Genomic DNA, 15,692 nt, shown 5'->3' on the forward strand with positions numbered 1-15,692 from the left:
CTGGCCAGCAGGTCACGATGGGATAGTGACAGGAAGCAGTCATACACCAAAACAGCAGACTAGATAGAAGGAAATAGCTCTCAAAGCACTGAACATATTACCCAGAGAGAACATGCAGCCTCATCCCTCGCAGAAGGTGATGATGAGAGTGGGAAAAGCTCTTGAGAAACTTGGTCTCACGATTCCCAGAGCAGCAGGTTCAGGCACAAATCTCTACAAGTCACCTCCACACCCAGTTCCTGTCCAAGCCTATAAATCCATCAGCTTCTCAGATGGAAGCCAGTTACTTCTAAAAGGTATAGACAATGCTTTATTTTTCAGTGAGGAAAGGCTCCTTAGATAGAGGGATTTCATAAGATGCCTAGGAAAATGCTCGTGCTGTAATTATTTGCTTTACTCCGAGATACCAGCAGCTTACAGAATGCCAAGCTCTAACCTACTGGTGAGGAAATATTCAAGCCTTCCAGTACCTAACCTGTGCTTCAAGACTTCAGTGACAGAAAATCCATTGGATGGGGCCAGAGGAATGCATCTCACCCCATACCCTCTGTATAGCCACCATTTGTTTAAAGGATCACTCTTCCTTGAGGCACAAAACTAGAGCAGGTTACACAACAGACTGACACCACAAGGGCTTCTCTCTAGATACAAACTGCAGCAAAGAGCATCACAAAAATATGAAACCAACACTCAGATCAGATCTGTGTCTCTGCTCCGCTCATTCGGAGCATCATGTTTTACTCCCCTTTCAGAGGAAGATACTTCTTCGAGGATAACAAATTCCAGCTCAGCTACAGAACACAGTACCACATAGCAATAATTATCTAACATTTCCTGTAGGGAAAGAATCCTAAGCACACGTTACTGTCTGAGTTTCAGCTGGGACTGAATTATTTTCTTCAGTGTCTGATGTAATACTACGTTTTCATTCTAGAGGCTGAAAATGCATTTAGAGAGTATCAGAGAGAGATAAGTAACAATGACAGCACAGAAAGCATGGAACAGCACCGACAGGACTCTCCAGTTCCCCGTTCTCAATCAGAGAATATATATCAGAATATATAAAATTTTCTACTTAATTTTCAAACCAATGAATCTTGAACCCAGTCTCCACTGAGATATATAAGAATCCTTTCATTTCAGCTTTATTTTTATATTATTGTCTACTGCTAAAGATAAAAACAATCAACTGAAGTGTGGCAGAAATTATTTCTTACCTCTAAGACTATAAATATTTCTTTGATGTCTCTCTTACATGATCCAATGGGCAAACATGTTGATGACTTCAGTTCTTCACGGCATGAATTTCTGTTTTAGCATGAGACAAGTCATCCTTAAGAGACCATAAAAGCATCACTACTGTGACATACCAGGTACCACATCTGACTGCTGTGGAACATAACAAGCACATATGGGACTGTACACAATTCAACATCAACTCAGCAATGACTGACATCACTCCCATAGAAATTCTGAAACAGAGCTGTGAAAACTGAGAAGTAAAACATTCAGCATTTTCATTGGCATTTTGGTAAAGTTGCTGTAATAATGTAATAATGTTGTAATGACATAATGTAATGATGTAATAACTTCCTCCACTTTACAGCCAGAGAATACTGCCCTCTGAACAATGAGGAACAAGATTTGTGGTGCTCTGTTAAACTTTTTCCAGCTCTACAGCATCTTTCAAAAGGCAATGGGACCAGTAGGCTGCATTCCTATGTACCATCCCACCTGCCCCTGTGTTCTAGAGAACTCCACAACTCCAACAGAAGATATTATCATATTTAAATGCCTTTTGGCTTACCCATAAAGTAACTTTCTCCATGATTTTTACTGCAACTTTTTCACCACTAAGAAGATGCCGCCCGAGTTTTACCTTTGCAAAACCACCTACAATTCAGAACACAGATGCTTAAAGTTGAGTGTGAATTCTTCTCTAATATAATATTACAGGTAAAGCAGAGTACCTAGCATACATTGTGTGTAATGCTTTAATTAGAGGAAGAGGTAATCAGCACCATCAATTTCCAACTGGATTCAAAAATCCAATTTCAAGTTTATTTAAATGAAACCTGACTTAGAGAACTGACAAGAGCTGTTAATCTATTCTCAGATTAATTCTAGAGTGGTGAGACAGACTGTTAGGCGTGCTGTTTCTGTACAAAGATGACACTTACCCGTTCCAACTGTTTCATGGAATTCCTAGTACTGGAGAATTTCCTTGTAGTCACTGACAGACATCCTGAATGTGCAAGAACTGAAGATCCTCCAAGCACGTGCAATGAGGAAGTGCCAGCAGTGTTCACATCCTACTTAGGACATATTCTTAGAGGCAGAAGGGACACTCGTGGCAGATCCAGCAATGCTCATCTTCTCACCAACGTGCATCCCCCTCTCACCCAGCAACAACAAAACACAGTGTGTGAAGCTGGCTTCACTTAGGTTAACAATATGGAACATCCCTCAGGGCTTTGTGCCACAGAGCAGTAGCAGGGCTGGACTACAGCTTGAGGAAGCAGTGGAAGCCTTTCCCTGTATGGTTACAGTGTCCCTGCATGCACCCCACAGCCAGAGCATTGCAAGCTGAGCTGCCTTGATGTTTCTTACACTCATCCCAAACTCTGCAAATGAAAACTCAGAATGCAGTCATGGCACGATTGAGCACGAGCGTGCCTTTATTCAGTAGGAGAAAGGAGGGGGTGTGAAGCTTGGCGGAACGACGGGACTCATCCACTGTTGTCTCACGAGAGTGGCTCAGAAGTCGTGCTGTTGCCCGGAGCCTGGGCCTCTTGGCCTGATTCTACCTGCCCCTCCAAGATGTTTGGCTTCTCCTCTGTAAAGCTGACCTGAGCCTGCATGGTTGTGCTGCTGTCGGGCCACTCGGGCTGTGCTTTCGCTGGGCTTTCCTGGAAAGGCTCTGGGTCACAGTCCAGGCTGGTGCCTGAGGTGTCTGGCAGGCTCAGGTCAGCAGGTTCATCAGGGATGGGGTGAATGAGAGCTTCAACGATGATGACATTTCTTTCTTCGTCACTGCTGTCATATGATAGGCTGTCACTTGAAGTGCCGCATCCTGTGCTTCCCATGAGCTCTATATTGATGGAAGCACAGGATGCGGCATCATCATATGAGCTGCGTCCTTCAGTTCCACAAGGGCTATAGTCTCCTAGGAACGAGTAGATGCACAGTGGTTAGTGTTGAATGTTCAGAAGATGAATCATGAAACAGGTTCTTGACATTTGGCATTTTTTAGTGGTGGTGGGCAGAAGCAAATATGCTTCTAGCAACAGTGTCACTGTCTTGAAAGTGATCCTCGTGCAGGTCCAGCTCTTGTGTTGACAAGAGACTCATTTGGGAAAGACAGGGGTCAACTGAAGATGTCAGGCACGGGCCTGAACTCCACAAGGAGGTACAAGCCCACTGAAAGCAAGAATTCTACCAGTGTTGCTGACAAGCAGTGTTTTGAAAGCTGGATTTGCACCCTTACCTGCCAAGACCACGACTTCTGCTTCAGAGGGCACACTGGCACTGCTCTGCAGTTGGTGTTCGGCCATATGGAATGGTCTGTGCAGGCAGAAGCACGAACACCAACTGCAAGCTGGTGACTCTGCCCTCTTACTGGGAGAACTTGGTCTGGAGAGAGAAAACAGAGCATGCTGTCAGTCGTGGTGCAGGGTGAGGGAAGAGCTGCACTGAGCCCTTGCCAATAGTTGCCCATTGCCAGCACTGCCTGCTTTCTGCTGAAACACAGCTTAGAAACACACTCTGTTTCAAACAGCAGAGGATGCTTCCATTCCTACAGCTCAGCCCTCAAGTCCTGCTGGCTACATTCTTCTCAACCATGTCAATCAAGATACAGAGCATGTGAGTAAAGGCTACACAGCTGGACAGGACAGGAGCTGGCAGGCTCATATATATATAATGGACAAATATTAAACCAATAAAACCCACCCAACCAATGAAGATACGGTCTGGAAAGGGAAGTCCTCTTTACCTCTTAGATGGAAAATCAATGACAGTGTGGAAGGCCCCAGGTACAGCTGCGGGGCCTTCCTCCACTTCGATCTCGCTGCTCCACGTAGCAGTGGGAGAGCTGCTCTGGCCGCTTCTCTGAGCCTGTGCCTCCTGCAGCGTGAGCAGCTTTGTAGCAGGAGACACAGACTTGGGCCCGGCCAGAGAACTGTGCCCTGCAAGGGAAAAACACAGGTAAGACGGAGGATCAGAAAGCAGCAGCACAGCCATCCCAGTTCTGCATTTCTCTAAGACTTCCATATCCGAACCACTCAAAGAAGAGGAGCTCAAACTAACAGTGTGCTCAGAGGTATGCTCGTGGCAAAGGACACAGTCATAATTAAGAGCAGCTCACTATACTGAAACAGGCAAACAAAAAGCCTAGAAAAACTAGGGGGCAGGGATCTCAGAAAGCTTTGCTGCCACAATTCAATCAAGCTTCAGCTGCTTGCAAAATATCTTAACAGCAGTGACAGTTTTCTCCATGTAAGGTTTGGGTTTGGACACACTAAGGACCCAGCAACAGGGCACCATATGCTAATCTAAGCCCAGAAGCCTGCTGTCTCCTCGACAGCAAAACCATTTTCAAAGGTTTTGGAGAAGCCCTGGATTGGATCAAAGTGTCAGATCAAGCTAATGGAGGAAGACGCTCACCCTCTCCCACGGCTGATGTGGTTTCGGAGCAGAAGATGAAATCTGTGTGACTGATTATGAATTCCACAACATCTGTCTGTGTCTGCAGCTCCATGCAGGCAGCTTCACTATTGGAGCAGGCAGATGGGCTCTGCTGGGATCTGAAGAAAAGGCAGATCTTACAAGTTATTTCCCCAAGATCATTTCTCCAAGTCTGAATTTCTGTAGCCAAAAACTGTCAAACTGGGCTCTGGAGACTTCCGCAGTGGGCAAACAGCGATGCCACTGACGAAATTCTCCTGGATGATCAGGGACACAGCAGTCCCAGCTAAACAAGTGAGTAGAAACTGTCATCTAGAAATTGTGTCCCTGGGGTAGGAGGAGAGCAGAACTAAGCATCGTGTTGAAACAGAAAAAGAAGTTTACCTTAAGAGGTTTGGAGCCCACACAATAGCTAAGTTGTTAGCGTCCATGCTGGTGTCGGAGCACTTCCCTGCAAGAGACGCCAGGTGTCTCATTAGGTACGCCAGGGTCCTGGAAAACAAGAGAGGCAGATGTTCACCACCAAAAAGCAAGCTGTGCTGCAGTGCACAAAACAAACATAACTTCATCCAGCTCAGCAGACCTAGTGCAGCACTGACCTGTAGTGAGGAGCGGGCAGCTGCTGGATGGCGTCCTTCATTCTCTGCACCCGCTCCTCCTCTTCTGCAGCACCGGCAGCGTCCTGGAAAAAGGCAGGAAGGGATTCAGACACCAATCAGCATAGATAGCTGCCACAGGTTTGTGAACCATGGGACAGTGCGCTAGTGGTCAGCACTGAGGCAGACTCGATGCCTTCCAAGAGGTATCAGGGGAACACAGCAGCACGCAGCCTGTGCCACCAAGGCCAAGCATTGCAAGATCTGGGGGGCTTTACTGCCTGATTACATAGTGCAGCTACTCGCAGCAGGGATTTTTTCTCCAAAATGCTAATAACCCCATTCTAGCAATAGCTGGGGAACAGCATAGGAAAGGGAATTCTCACAAGCATTGTGAATAGCTTAAATAAGCACCTCCTGGCACCACCACAAGTGCCATCAGTGAGAGGCAGGATATGACAAAGACATGCCTCATGGGGCTAACAGGAAGAAGACCTCAGAGCTGGGGCACTGCTGCAACCACTAGCCAGGACGCCCAGGGAACAGGTATGTGTCATTTCCAAGACATTCCCCAGTGCTTACCAGGAACTTGTCATACAGCTCCTCGGTCAGCAGCGGGTTTGGGAGCTCCCTGAAATACATCTTGCACAGGGAGCTCACGCTGTGAATGTCCTGGACGCTGAGCTCGGGAACCTGCTCCGTATCGAATTCATGGCTGCAGAGAAGGACACAGAATTGGGCAGAGGGCTTTGAGAAAGACGAAAACAAGTCCACAGCCACACAAAATAGAGTCAAGAAAAGGAAGGGGATCCTCTGAACACCCGCAGCATGGCACGTGCCCCTACTGACAGCTGTGTCAGTCGCAGCACTCTTACCGTAGTCGCTGGATCTTGGACTTGACTCCAGACAGGCGGTATATCCCCCGCACCACGCCATGATGCTCAATGAATTGAGCACAGCTCTGCAGGACCTGGGGGACTACAGAACAAGAGCCAGCGGTTAGCTCAACTTGCCCAACGAAGGAAGATCTCAGGAATGGGCTGTTCCTTACCATCACGGCCAGTGCGGAGAAGGTGCTCCCCCAGGTCACAACCAAACACCCCTTCCTTCTCTGGCTCCGGCTCCGTCGCTCTCCTGGGGCGGGCCTTCACCAGGGAACGAAGGAAGGGGATGAGCTTGCCCCGTCTCCTTGGCACTGCACAACAAAACAAAGAAACCAGTTCATTTCAGGCTTGGCTCGGTTGGACAAGGCCAAACATAATGCATTTGACAAAGCATGTAACAATGGGAAGAGAATTCCCAACAAGGACACGCAAGAACAGATTTTCCCTATCCCTGGAGGTGCCCAAGGAGCTTAATGCAGTCCTCTTGCTAAGCTTGCTGAACTTGGGTATTAACAAATCCCCTGAAACTCACATTTTGATCCCATTTTACTAACCCGAATTATCAAATGTAACATACGTACCTGGCTCTGGCAATGAGTTGAGGAGGGAATCGGGAACTTTTCCACTGATGAGTTCAATGCACTCACCAGGGAAAAGCCCAACCTGTAATAAGAACAAAAAGACAGGTGGGCATTAGACCAAACACAGAGCCAAAGGGAAGGTCCTCTGACACCAACACAGGGCAACCGTTTTCATCCAGAAGCCATCCTGTGCAGGCAGAGCAGCTCCAACCTGAGATTCCTGACTCTACTCAAGTTGTGCTCTCTGCTCAAAAACGTGTGCCTACCTCAAAGCCACGCTTGCCTCTCCAAAAGGGGCTCAGCTCCTTTGGTGGCATGTCAATAATGCACACCAGATCTCCAACCTGCAAGAGATTGAAACGTCAATCCCACATTCAGCAAATCTGGTAGGAAAACAGATCTCAAACGACTGCCTTCTTCTATGCATGACAACAAGGAACGCCTGTAACTGCTTACCTCAAGGGAGAGCTCACCCGGCCCCTGGGCGACGTAGGTCTTAATAACATGGGCCGCCGCAATCGCTGGAACGTTCAAAGATGACACCACACGCTCCAGCTGCGGCTTCCGCATGTTATCAGCCTGCAAAACAGAGAACAGGCCATGGTCAGGGGCTGAGGACAAACCAGGAGAATTTCAAGGTGAGGAGCACATCTGCAGAGAAAGCTGCAGCAAATGTGCTCCGTCCTTATCAGGTGCACTTCAGAAGGAGCTGCACGTCTCATCACAGTTATTTTTCTTCCTGGCGTGCATTGCCAGGCCATGCAAAGATGCATCTCTCTCTACCCAGACTAATCAGCAATGGCACTGGCGCAGACAGTTGGCCAGGCCTTTTTTGGCCCAATCTTTCCTGCAGGAGAGTACATCTGCAGCTCCTTCTAATGGCTCAACACAGGGAACAAAGACCAGCCAGAGCTTCATACTGTACCTCCATCGCCACCAACTGAGGCTCACGGCTGATCCCACTGCACGCAGCACCCATCACAGCAAGTGTGAACAGCTGGAACAGAGCAGAAACACACTTCTGTTTTCTCTATTCACACAGCACAGTATGGACAGAATTCTTCAGAACTACATTCACATACCATGCGGCAAAACCATGCAGGGGAAAAAACATGGCACGTACCTGGCAGTGAGATCACCTCAAGCTCTCTGCAGCAGTTCCTTGTCGCTTTGCTCAGATGATATGAGAGCAAAAGCTGCACCGAGGCAGTGGGCGGAGGGCGAGGAGAGGAGAGAGAAAGAGCAGGTCAGTGAGCAGGGCTAAGACAGTCATGGAATAACACACACAGCACAACTGTCCCATCCACTTGCTGCAAGACATGCTGAGTCTCAGGCTACGTGATGCCTGTCCACCCAGCAACTTTACAATGCTTCCACTACTGAGCAAAGACAATGGAAGAAGCACGGGACAGGTGCCAACTTTACTGATACCCCCTTTGGAACGTGTGTACCGGGGAAAATTACGTCTGATGGTCCAGAGTAAGCAATATGGTGCTGTGAGCTCCGACAGCCAGCAGTTCTCAACACCTCACTGCCCACCCATCCATCCCACGCCAGCTCAACTTACCTACAAGCTGCTGCACACGATGGTGTGAAGAAAAAAACACTAAAGGAACTAACTAACTAACTAACTAACAACACTAACTAACTAACAACACTAACTAACTAATGGCACTAACTAACTAAAGTCACTAACTAACAAACAGAACTAACTAACAAACAGAACTAACTAACTAACGGCACTAAAGGCACAAGAACCACAACGCAACCAACCACTCCAACCACTAGCTCACCCACAAAGGAACACAGAACGCACCGCTCCTCCCCTCATTCCAGCCGCTTATGACATCACCAACGGCCAACAGCCTGGTCCACCATGACCCCCCACAAGGCGGGGAGCCAAGACCACGTGGTCACATCTGATTCCAACACGGCACCACAACATTCCAGGACTCAGTGTGGGCTTGGAATTCTATCCTGGTGTGGCAGCGCAATGGGAGGTGTTAGGGCACAGCTGAAGAGCTGACAGACACCGGACGTTTCCAAAGGAGGGTGCCAGATTAACTCTCAGCATTCTCTTGCGGGGCTCTTAGGAATGCTTCAAACCCATTTTCACTGCCTATATCATTTCTAGAAAGTCCAGTTGAGAAATGCTCACTTTGTCTGGGGAACGCCTCTATGCATCATGAATGAAAAATAAAATAAAATGGGCACGCGACCCTATGAAACTTACCTCTCTGCTCTTGCTGTCAGCCAGACACCTCAGATGAGCATGACGTGTCCCTGCTCCTGAATGAAGATCCACCCAAGTCTGTGTTCCTCTCTGCTCCATCACAGGGTCTAAAAGAAACACAGACAGAGATGATTGCAAGATAATTTGAGCAGACGAATAGGAAGGATGCACATGAATTCTCTTTAGCAAGAAATACTACTTGAGAATCCACAGACAGTTTTTTGAGAGGTAGTATGAATGATGAAGAGAAAGAAAATAGATTCATTAAAATAACCTAGTTAATTATCTCCCCATCAAAAAAGCAAGCTTTCTGGGCACTGTTACCAGCAGCTCCTAGAACACCTTGCACCACAAACTGCGGCACATACATTTTCTTCCCACAGGTCCCTCCCCTTTCTCATTACTGTCAGATTCACTCAGGTTAAAATACATGGATCAGAACAGCCATTCAGTTCTGATGAGGCAGGATCCCACCACCGGGATGTCCCCCAGTCCCATTCCCTGCTTTTCCCAGCATGGGTTGGGAAATCAACAGCAACTGACATCACCTACCCAGACTTCTGCAGGGCCTTCCATTTGGTCTCACATCACAGCGAGAAGCAGGAGAGCTCTCGTGGCACAAAGCTCGGGGCTGCAGAAATCAAGGCTGCCTCTAAGATGGTGCTTCAAACAAAATGTGGAACTGGACATGAGACATGAAAGACAGGGCTGCATGTGCAACATCAGCGCTTCCTGCAGAGCACATCGCACAGCTGTAGGCACACTGCAGAAGACTCACACAGCACCTGAGAGGTAACAGCTCAGGAAGGAAAACCTTACCCCGGGAACACAGCCACAAGCTACTCTCTTCTTCGTGGCCTTCCTTCACACTCAGCATTTCCCTCAAGAGTGCTGCTCAAGGTGATGCTGTCTCCAGCTGTTGGCCACTTGCACTGCTGGATGCTGCACCCACAGCTCATTCTGCTTGGGGCAAAGCCTGCTGGCTTCACTGCAAACCACAGGCACAGGCCACAGCCTGATCCACCTGCTTTGTCTGAAAGGCTTCTAAGGCTGCTCTCATGGGATCCCTTCTGCTGCTCCTTCTCTCTGGGCAGGAAGCTCTACTCTCTCAGCAACAGCCAAGAGCTGGAAGGCTGGAAACGCCTCCAATCCCCACGGATGATTCTGTCTACAAACACAACAGCTGCCTGCTCTTCAGCAGGGGGATGCTCACCCAGCAAAGCGCTCACCCACCAGATACCTTTTCCATAATCTCAGAGCTGTGACAGCAGTGTGCAGCTCTTGGCACTGCATTTCCAGTCAAGGTAAACATAGATCTAAACTACTCCTTCTGTGTTCATACATAGATCCAGTTTGGGCTGGAGATCGAGAGCTCAATACAACAGATATAATGTGAGGTGCAACTGGAAGACGTTTCTCCAAGCCAACAAAAGCCAACTCACCAACCGTCAGCCAGGTCTTGCTAATTCGGATGATCGGAGCATGAGGGAGGGGATCGGACATCGGACCACAAGTGTCCATTTCCACTGCAGCTCCATCTAGAGAAGAGCATCAATCAGCAGGTGAGGATGAATTCATTCCCAGGCTGCAAAATGTATCTGTTCTTTACACAGACAAACCAACATTGATCCCTAACCAAAAAAAAAGGAACGGCAGGAGCTAATACGGACCAAAGAGGTTCTTGTTCCTACGCCTCATCCTCTCATCTCAAGTCCTGGGTGATGCCCACAGGCTTCAAGTCAGGTCTCAAATCCATTGGACTCCTGTCACTGGATTCACCCTGGCCTGGTCCAAGCCCCGGTCCTACCATAGAATCATAGAATTGCCCAGGTTGGAAAATACCTTGAAGATCATCAAGTCCAACCGCAGCCTAACCAGTGACCTAACTGTAAATACCCTACACTAAATCATATCCCTGAGTACCACATCCAAACGGCTCTTAAACACAACCAGGGATGGCGATTCAACCACCTCCCTGGGGAGCCTATTCCAGTACCTAACTACCCTTTTTGTAAAGAAGTGCTTCCTAATATCCAACCTAAACTTGCCCTGCTGCAACTTGAGGCCATTTCCCCTTGTCCTCTCACTTGTCACTAGTGAGAAGAGACCTGCCCCACTCTCACTGTAAGAACCTTTCACGTACTGGAAGAGGGCGATAAGGTCTCCCCTCAGCCTCTTCCCCAGACTAAACAGCCCCAGCTTCCTCAGCCTCTCCTCATAGGGCTGATTCTCCAAGTTTTTCATGAGCCTTGTTGTCCTTCTCTGGACCTGCTCCAGTAACTCCATGTCTTTCCTTTCCTCAGGTCCCCAAAACTGAACACAGTACTCGAGGTGAGGCCTCATCAATGCCGAGTACAGGGGCAGGATGACTTCCCTAGTCCTGCTCACCACACCATTCCTGATACAAGACAAGATGCCATTGGCCCTCTTGGCCACCTGGGCACACTGCTGGCTCATATTCAGCCGACTGTCCATCAGCACACCAAGGTCCCTTTCCATCTGGGAGCTTTCCAGCCACACCTCACCAAGCCTGCAGGGTTGCCTGGGGTTGTTGTGACCAAAATGCAGGACCCGACTCTTGGCCCTATTGAAACTCATGCCGTTAGCATGAGTTAACCAGACAGACCCTGGAATGAAGACTGCTCTCCAAAGCCCAGCAGGACACCAGCACACAAGAAGTTGATCAGATCCATCCCCAAGCAAGCACCGAGCCTCCCCAGGAAACTCCTTGCCATCAGCTCCTTCATCGCCTTTCCTTTCCTCCACACCTCAATCCCAAAGTAGTTTCCACATCTGCCAGCACGTGTTACCTCCCACCTGCTCATCGCACACTGCTTCAATAGCACCAAACTTGCTTCCAGGGCCCTCCTTCACCTCACTGTGCTAACATTCATGATTCAAAATACACAGAAATCCTAGCAGAAGTTCTTGGTGAAAACTGCACCTAACATTCCTCCTTCTACAAGCAAACAGGCCCAACACGTGGTCATGAAAATGCTTTCATCACAGAGAAGCAGAGATGGCACGGCAGGACAGACGTAATCAGAGTGCAAGTTTGAAGCAATTCGAGAACCTAGTCGTTCTTGCTGCAGGACCCCTGACTTCTGTTAAAAGCTGAACGGTCCCCAGAGCACCTGTTTCCATCAGCTGCCACCATCCAAAGCAGCCAGCCTTCTTACAGTCACCTGGCCCAAACATCCCTTTTGCTCTACACTTGATTCCTGCAAGAGATGGGAGCTCAGCATGCACACCATCCGTCCAAAACCCTATCCTTGTAGCAAGGGATCACAGCACTGGCACAGCTGAAACAAAAAGGGTGTGCGAGTTTCCTGTTAGCACTCACTGTGAACAAATCTACCACTGAGCAACACTGTGAGCCCCCACTTACCTCAGCACAGGTCAACCTGTAACCCCAGCCTTCCCCTATCCATGTGCACACGCACACCCACGCGCCACCCTCCCTGCATTGCACACCCACGTCCACGCACTGCATTGTATGTCCTCCTTTGCATTCATAGACGTGTGCAAACCATCCCTGGAAACACGTATGTGCCTACACCTTCCACAAATATTCGTTTGTCTGCACCTGTGTGCAACCCAACTCCTCAGCAAACGCACGCGTTTGTGCCACCCTGTCCACGCACTCACCACGTGCCCTTCTCATCACTGCTGCCTCCTCTGGTACCGGACCCACAGATGCTTCAGAGCTCATTAGCATGGACTTCCTTCCTCCCCTCAGCAGCTGCTCCTGCACTCACCTTCATTCCTACTCAGATACCGGCCGCTTCCAGCACCAGCTGACCTGCAAGACACAGAAAGGAAAGGTGGGAGTCATGCAAACGCACAAGCCCAAGGCTGCGTCACCACCACGTATGGCAGCCTCGGGAAGTCAGCTGCAACTACAGCCTTTGTCAGAATGGAAACAGGCACCGTCAGTTAAGTGTGACCTCTGAACTCATTGCCACCATCAGAAATAGGCACTGAAATCGCTCACTTCACTGCAGCTGGTTACCTCCAAATTCTTTTGCTTTTGGGAAAATGCGGACACGGAATTGAAGGACACCAGAAAACTGACAACTACTTCATTGTAGGTGGTTAAGCTTGGAAGCAGGACTTGAGCAAGAAAAGCTTCTCAGCTCCTTGTAAGGCACTAAGTGATGGGATGATTTCCCATACCTACAGATATCCTGTCCTCTGCCACAGGTGGCTGAGTGACACAAAAGCTGTGTCCTTGGTTCCCGGCGTTACCTTCTCATGCCGTTCATCTTGCTCTGCAGCTCCTGCTCTGAATAGTCTTCTTATATTCCCATGTGATGTACCCTGAAATGCATCATTTAGTGAGTCTGAACAAAACATAAGACATTAATTGGAACTATGAAGAAATGTCTTTTTTGCAGCCTGGTCACTCTTCGTCATCGGTATCCAGCAGGAGATCACGAAGCCCTGGAGGCACGGTGGTATCCACGCCATCATCCGAAACTTCGCATATATATATATCATTTATATTATTTTATATAGTACATAATATATAGTATTATGTATATAGTATACTTATACATATAGTATATGTATATATATATGCAGACTGCCACTGTCCAAACGTTCGGCTCCCCCAGCTTTTCCTGGGGGTTGGAGCATTCCCGTTTGGGATTTCGGTGTGGCCTCAGCTTTGTCCCCATCTCCTGGAGCTGTGTGAAGTTTCTACCCAGACGCTTGCCGAGTGCTCCAAGTTGCTCTGAAGCTTCTGGCACGCTTCATCACCATCACTTTCTGCCCCTCTCCTGCTGCCTGGTCTCTCTTCGTCATCGGTATCCAGCAGGAGATCACAAAGCCCTGGAGGCACGGTGGTATCCAGCTCATCATCTGAAACTTCTTCCACCAGATTGGAAGGAACCAGTCCTCTTGTGCCGTCTGTCAGCTCTCCCAGAAACCAGCCATCCTCATCCATGTCTCCACAGATGTAAACGTATTGTCCAGCTGTCAGTGGAAGCTCGTTTTCTGGGTCCTCATTCGGGCCCTCAAAAGGATTGTAGCTGTGACGAGCTATGAATCTTCGTATTGGTGGTGATGGTCTGCGACAATGCATGATGCAGACTGCCACTGTCCAAACGTTCGGCTCCCCCAGCTTTTCCTGGGGGTTGGAGCATTCCCGTTTGGGATTTCCGTGCGGCCTCAGCTTTGTCCCCATCTCCTGGAGCTATGTGCAGTTTTCCTCCAGACGCTTGCCGAGTGCTCCAAGTTTGACGTCAGCCTGCTGGACACTCTGCAAGAGAAGGGCTTCATAGAGCAGCAGCTGTGGAGGGAGCAGGAGAAACAGCATGAGAACCAAGGACACCTCTAGGAAAGGAATGAGTAGCTCCAGGCTTTCAAAGTAGGTCTTTGACCAGGAACTGTTATTGCAGTAGCTTTCCTCCAATTGGTGTGTATGGTTTATAAACGCCCTCGTCTGTCTGCTATAAAAGCATGGCTTTTCGGGCAGTCGATGGACGCCGCCGTATTTAACCATATTGCTGTCTGGCTGTTTGTCCTAGCGCGCTGACCTTTTGCCTTCAGGTTTGCAAACTACTGTCTCAGGAACCAGAGTTATTAGGCATTATCCAGGTTATCGTGTGCTTCTTACTGTTAATAGATTGGATGTGAATCCAATAGGTTCTAATGGTACCAATGGTGCTGGAATCTGCGGGATTAATCATTGAATGTATTAGTAATGCTCGGTTATGATGCTATTAGCCTATCTTAATTTAAAGCCTTTTCTTAATTTGCAAAGGCAAAACCTGGAAAGGAATCTCAGGCAAAGGGATGACCCCGTATCACAGAATGGTGATTACATCTTACTCTTCCACCCAGCTAACAGGGATTTTTCCAATAGGACCACTCATCTCTTGAGAGGAAGGCGCACGCTCATAGAACTGAATGGGAGAGTTGATTTCATTTTCCAAGCAGGTGTTCCACTTGGGCTCTGTATCACGCACTGGCCATGCGGATATGGAGTCCAATGGGAAGAAATCGTTCAGAGCCTGAATGCAGGAGAGAATGTGTGGTGGGTGAGAGAGGAAAGGTGCACTTTGAAGCAGGGGACGCCCTGCTGGCACTGCCTGTCGCATCCACCACCAACACGGTTTGCTCTTTCTCCTGCTCCACAGCTGCTGCTCTGTCAAGTCCTTCTCTTGATCCATGGCTGCTGCCATTCTTCTGGGATTACAACAGGGGGCTGGGAGGGAGGTTTTGGGCAGAGGGAGGGAGGGAGGGAAGTTGATTGGGGGTGGGAGTTGGAGGGGGTGGGATCAGAAAGGATTGTTAGGGTGGGAAATGGTTGGGTGGGAATACTGTCATTTCTTGACTGTTTGCTACGTTCCATGATTAAATGTCTTTGCCATATTTCTGCCTGCCTGCCTGCGGCCGTTCCTTCAGTTCCAAAGCCCACCTCCCCAGGCCCCCAGGCCCACCTTCAGGGCAATGTGGCTTCAGGGCAGCAGAAAGGGCAGTGTCCCAGATCTGCCACCACCATTGGACCCATCCCTCCCCTCCTCAGTCAGTTCTGCGTGGGAATGGAGGGATGAGAAAGGGGGATGGATGGCAATTCTAATTAAGGGAGAGCTGAGTGGCTCAGCCTGGAGTGGAGGAGGCTCACTGCCATCCCAGACACAGCCATCAGTCCCCAGGTGCAGAGAGGACTGAGCCAGGCTGCACCCTGCAGCACCCAGCAGCAGGA

At 48.9% G+C, this 15,692-nt stretch overlaps 1 protein-coding gene and 1 long non-coding RNA gene across 5 annotated transcripts in view; both read right to left on the bottom strand.

Annotated features, from left to right (window-relative positions):
• Window positions 1–2,656: 2,656 nt before the first annotated feature.
• The window catches only part of LOC146753501 (rho GTPase-activating protein 32-like), a 38,718-nt gene continuing 25,682 nt past the window's right edge, over window positions 2,657–15,692 (bottom strand). For 2 of the 3 annotated variants that reach the window (XM_085530571.1, XM_085530572.1), the window contains 4 exons: window positions 4,666–4,805; window positions 3,995–4,187; window positions 3,488–3,633; window positions 2,657–3,166 (listed from right to left, as the gene is read on the bottom strand). In XM_085530571.1, coding sequence (XP_085386697.1) covers window positions 2,745–3,166; window positions 3,488–3,633; window positions 3,995–4,187; window positions 4,666–4,805 — 901 coding nt within the window. In that variant the 3' untranslated portion in view covers window positions 2,657–2,744. Of the gene's footprint in view, window positions 3,167–3,487; window positions 3,634–3,994; window positions 4,188–4,665; window positions 4,806–5,070; window positions 5,179–5,285; window positions 5,369–5,864; window positions 5,998–6,157; window positions 6,261–6,333; window positions 6,478–6,747; window positions 6,830–7,013; window positions 7,092–7,203; window positions 7,323–15,692 lie in introns of those variants that run through there. The other variant, XM_085530570.1, reaches the window with a different exon arrangement.
• LOC146753502 (uncharacterized) lies at window positions 7,679–13,896 on the bottom strand. Of its 2 annotated transcripts, none has more exons than XR_014939412.1 (6): window positions 12,629–13,896; window positions 10,423–10,518; window positions 9,533–9,611; window positions 8,981–9,087; window positions 7,871–7,943; window positions 7,679–7,744 (listed from the first exon to the last, which is right to left on the bottom strand). It is a non-coding gene; the product is annotated as an uncharacterized LOC146753502 (long non-coding RNA). The 2 variants fall into 2 exon arrangements; XR_014939411.1 differs by having other exon boundaries at window positions 9,533–9,643.

Source organism: Coturnix japonica, chromosome Z, assembly GCF_054131305.1.
Source record: "Coturnix japonica strain WE chromosome Z, WE-NBRP24, whole genome shotgun sequence".
In the NCBI taxonomy this organism is placed as follows: domain Eukaryota; kingdom Metazoa; phylum Chordata; class Aves; order Galliformes; family Phasianidae; genus Coturnix; species Coturnix japonica.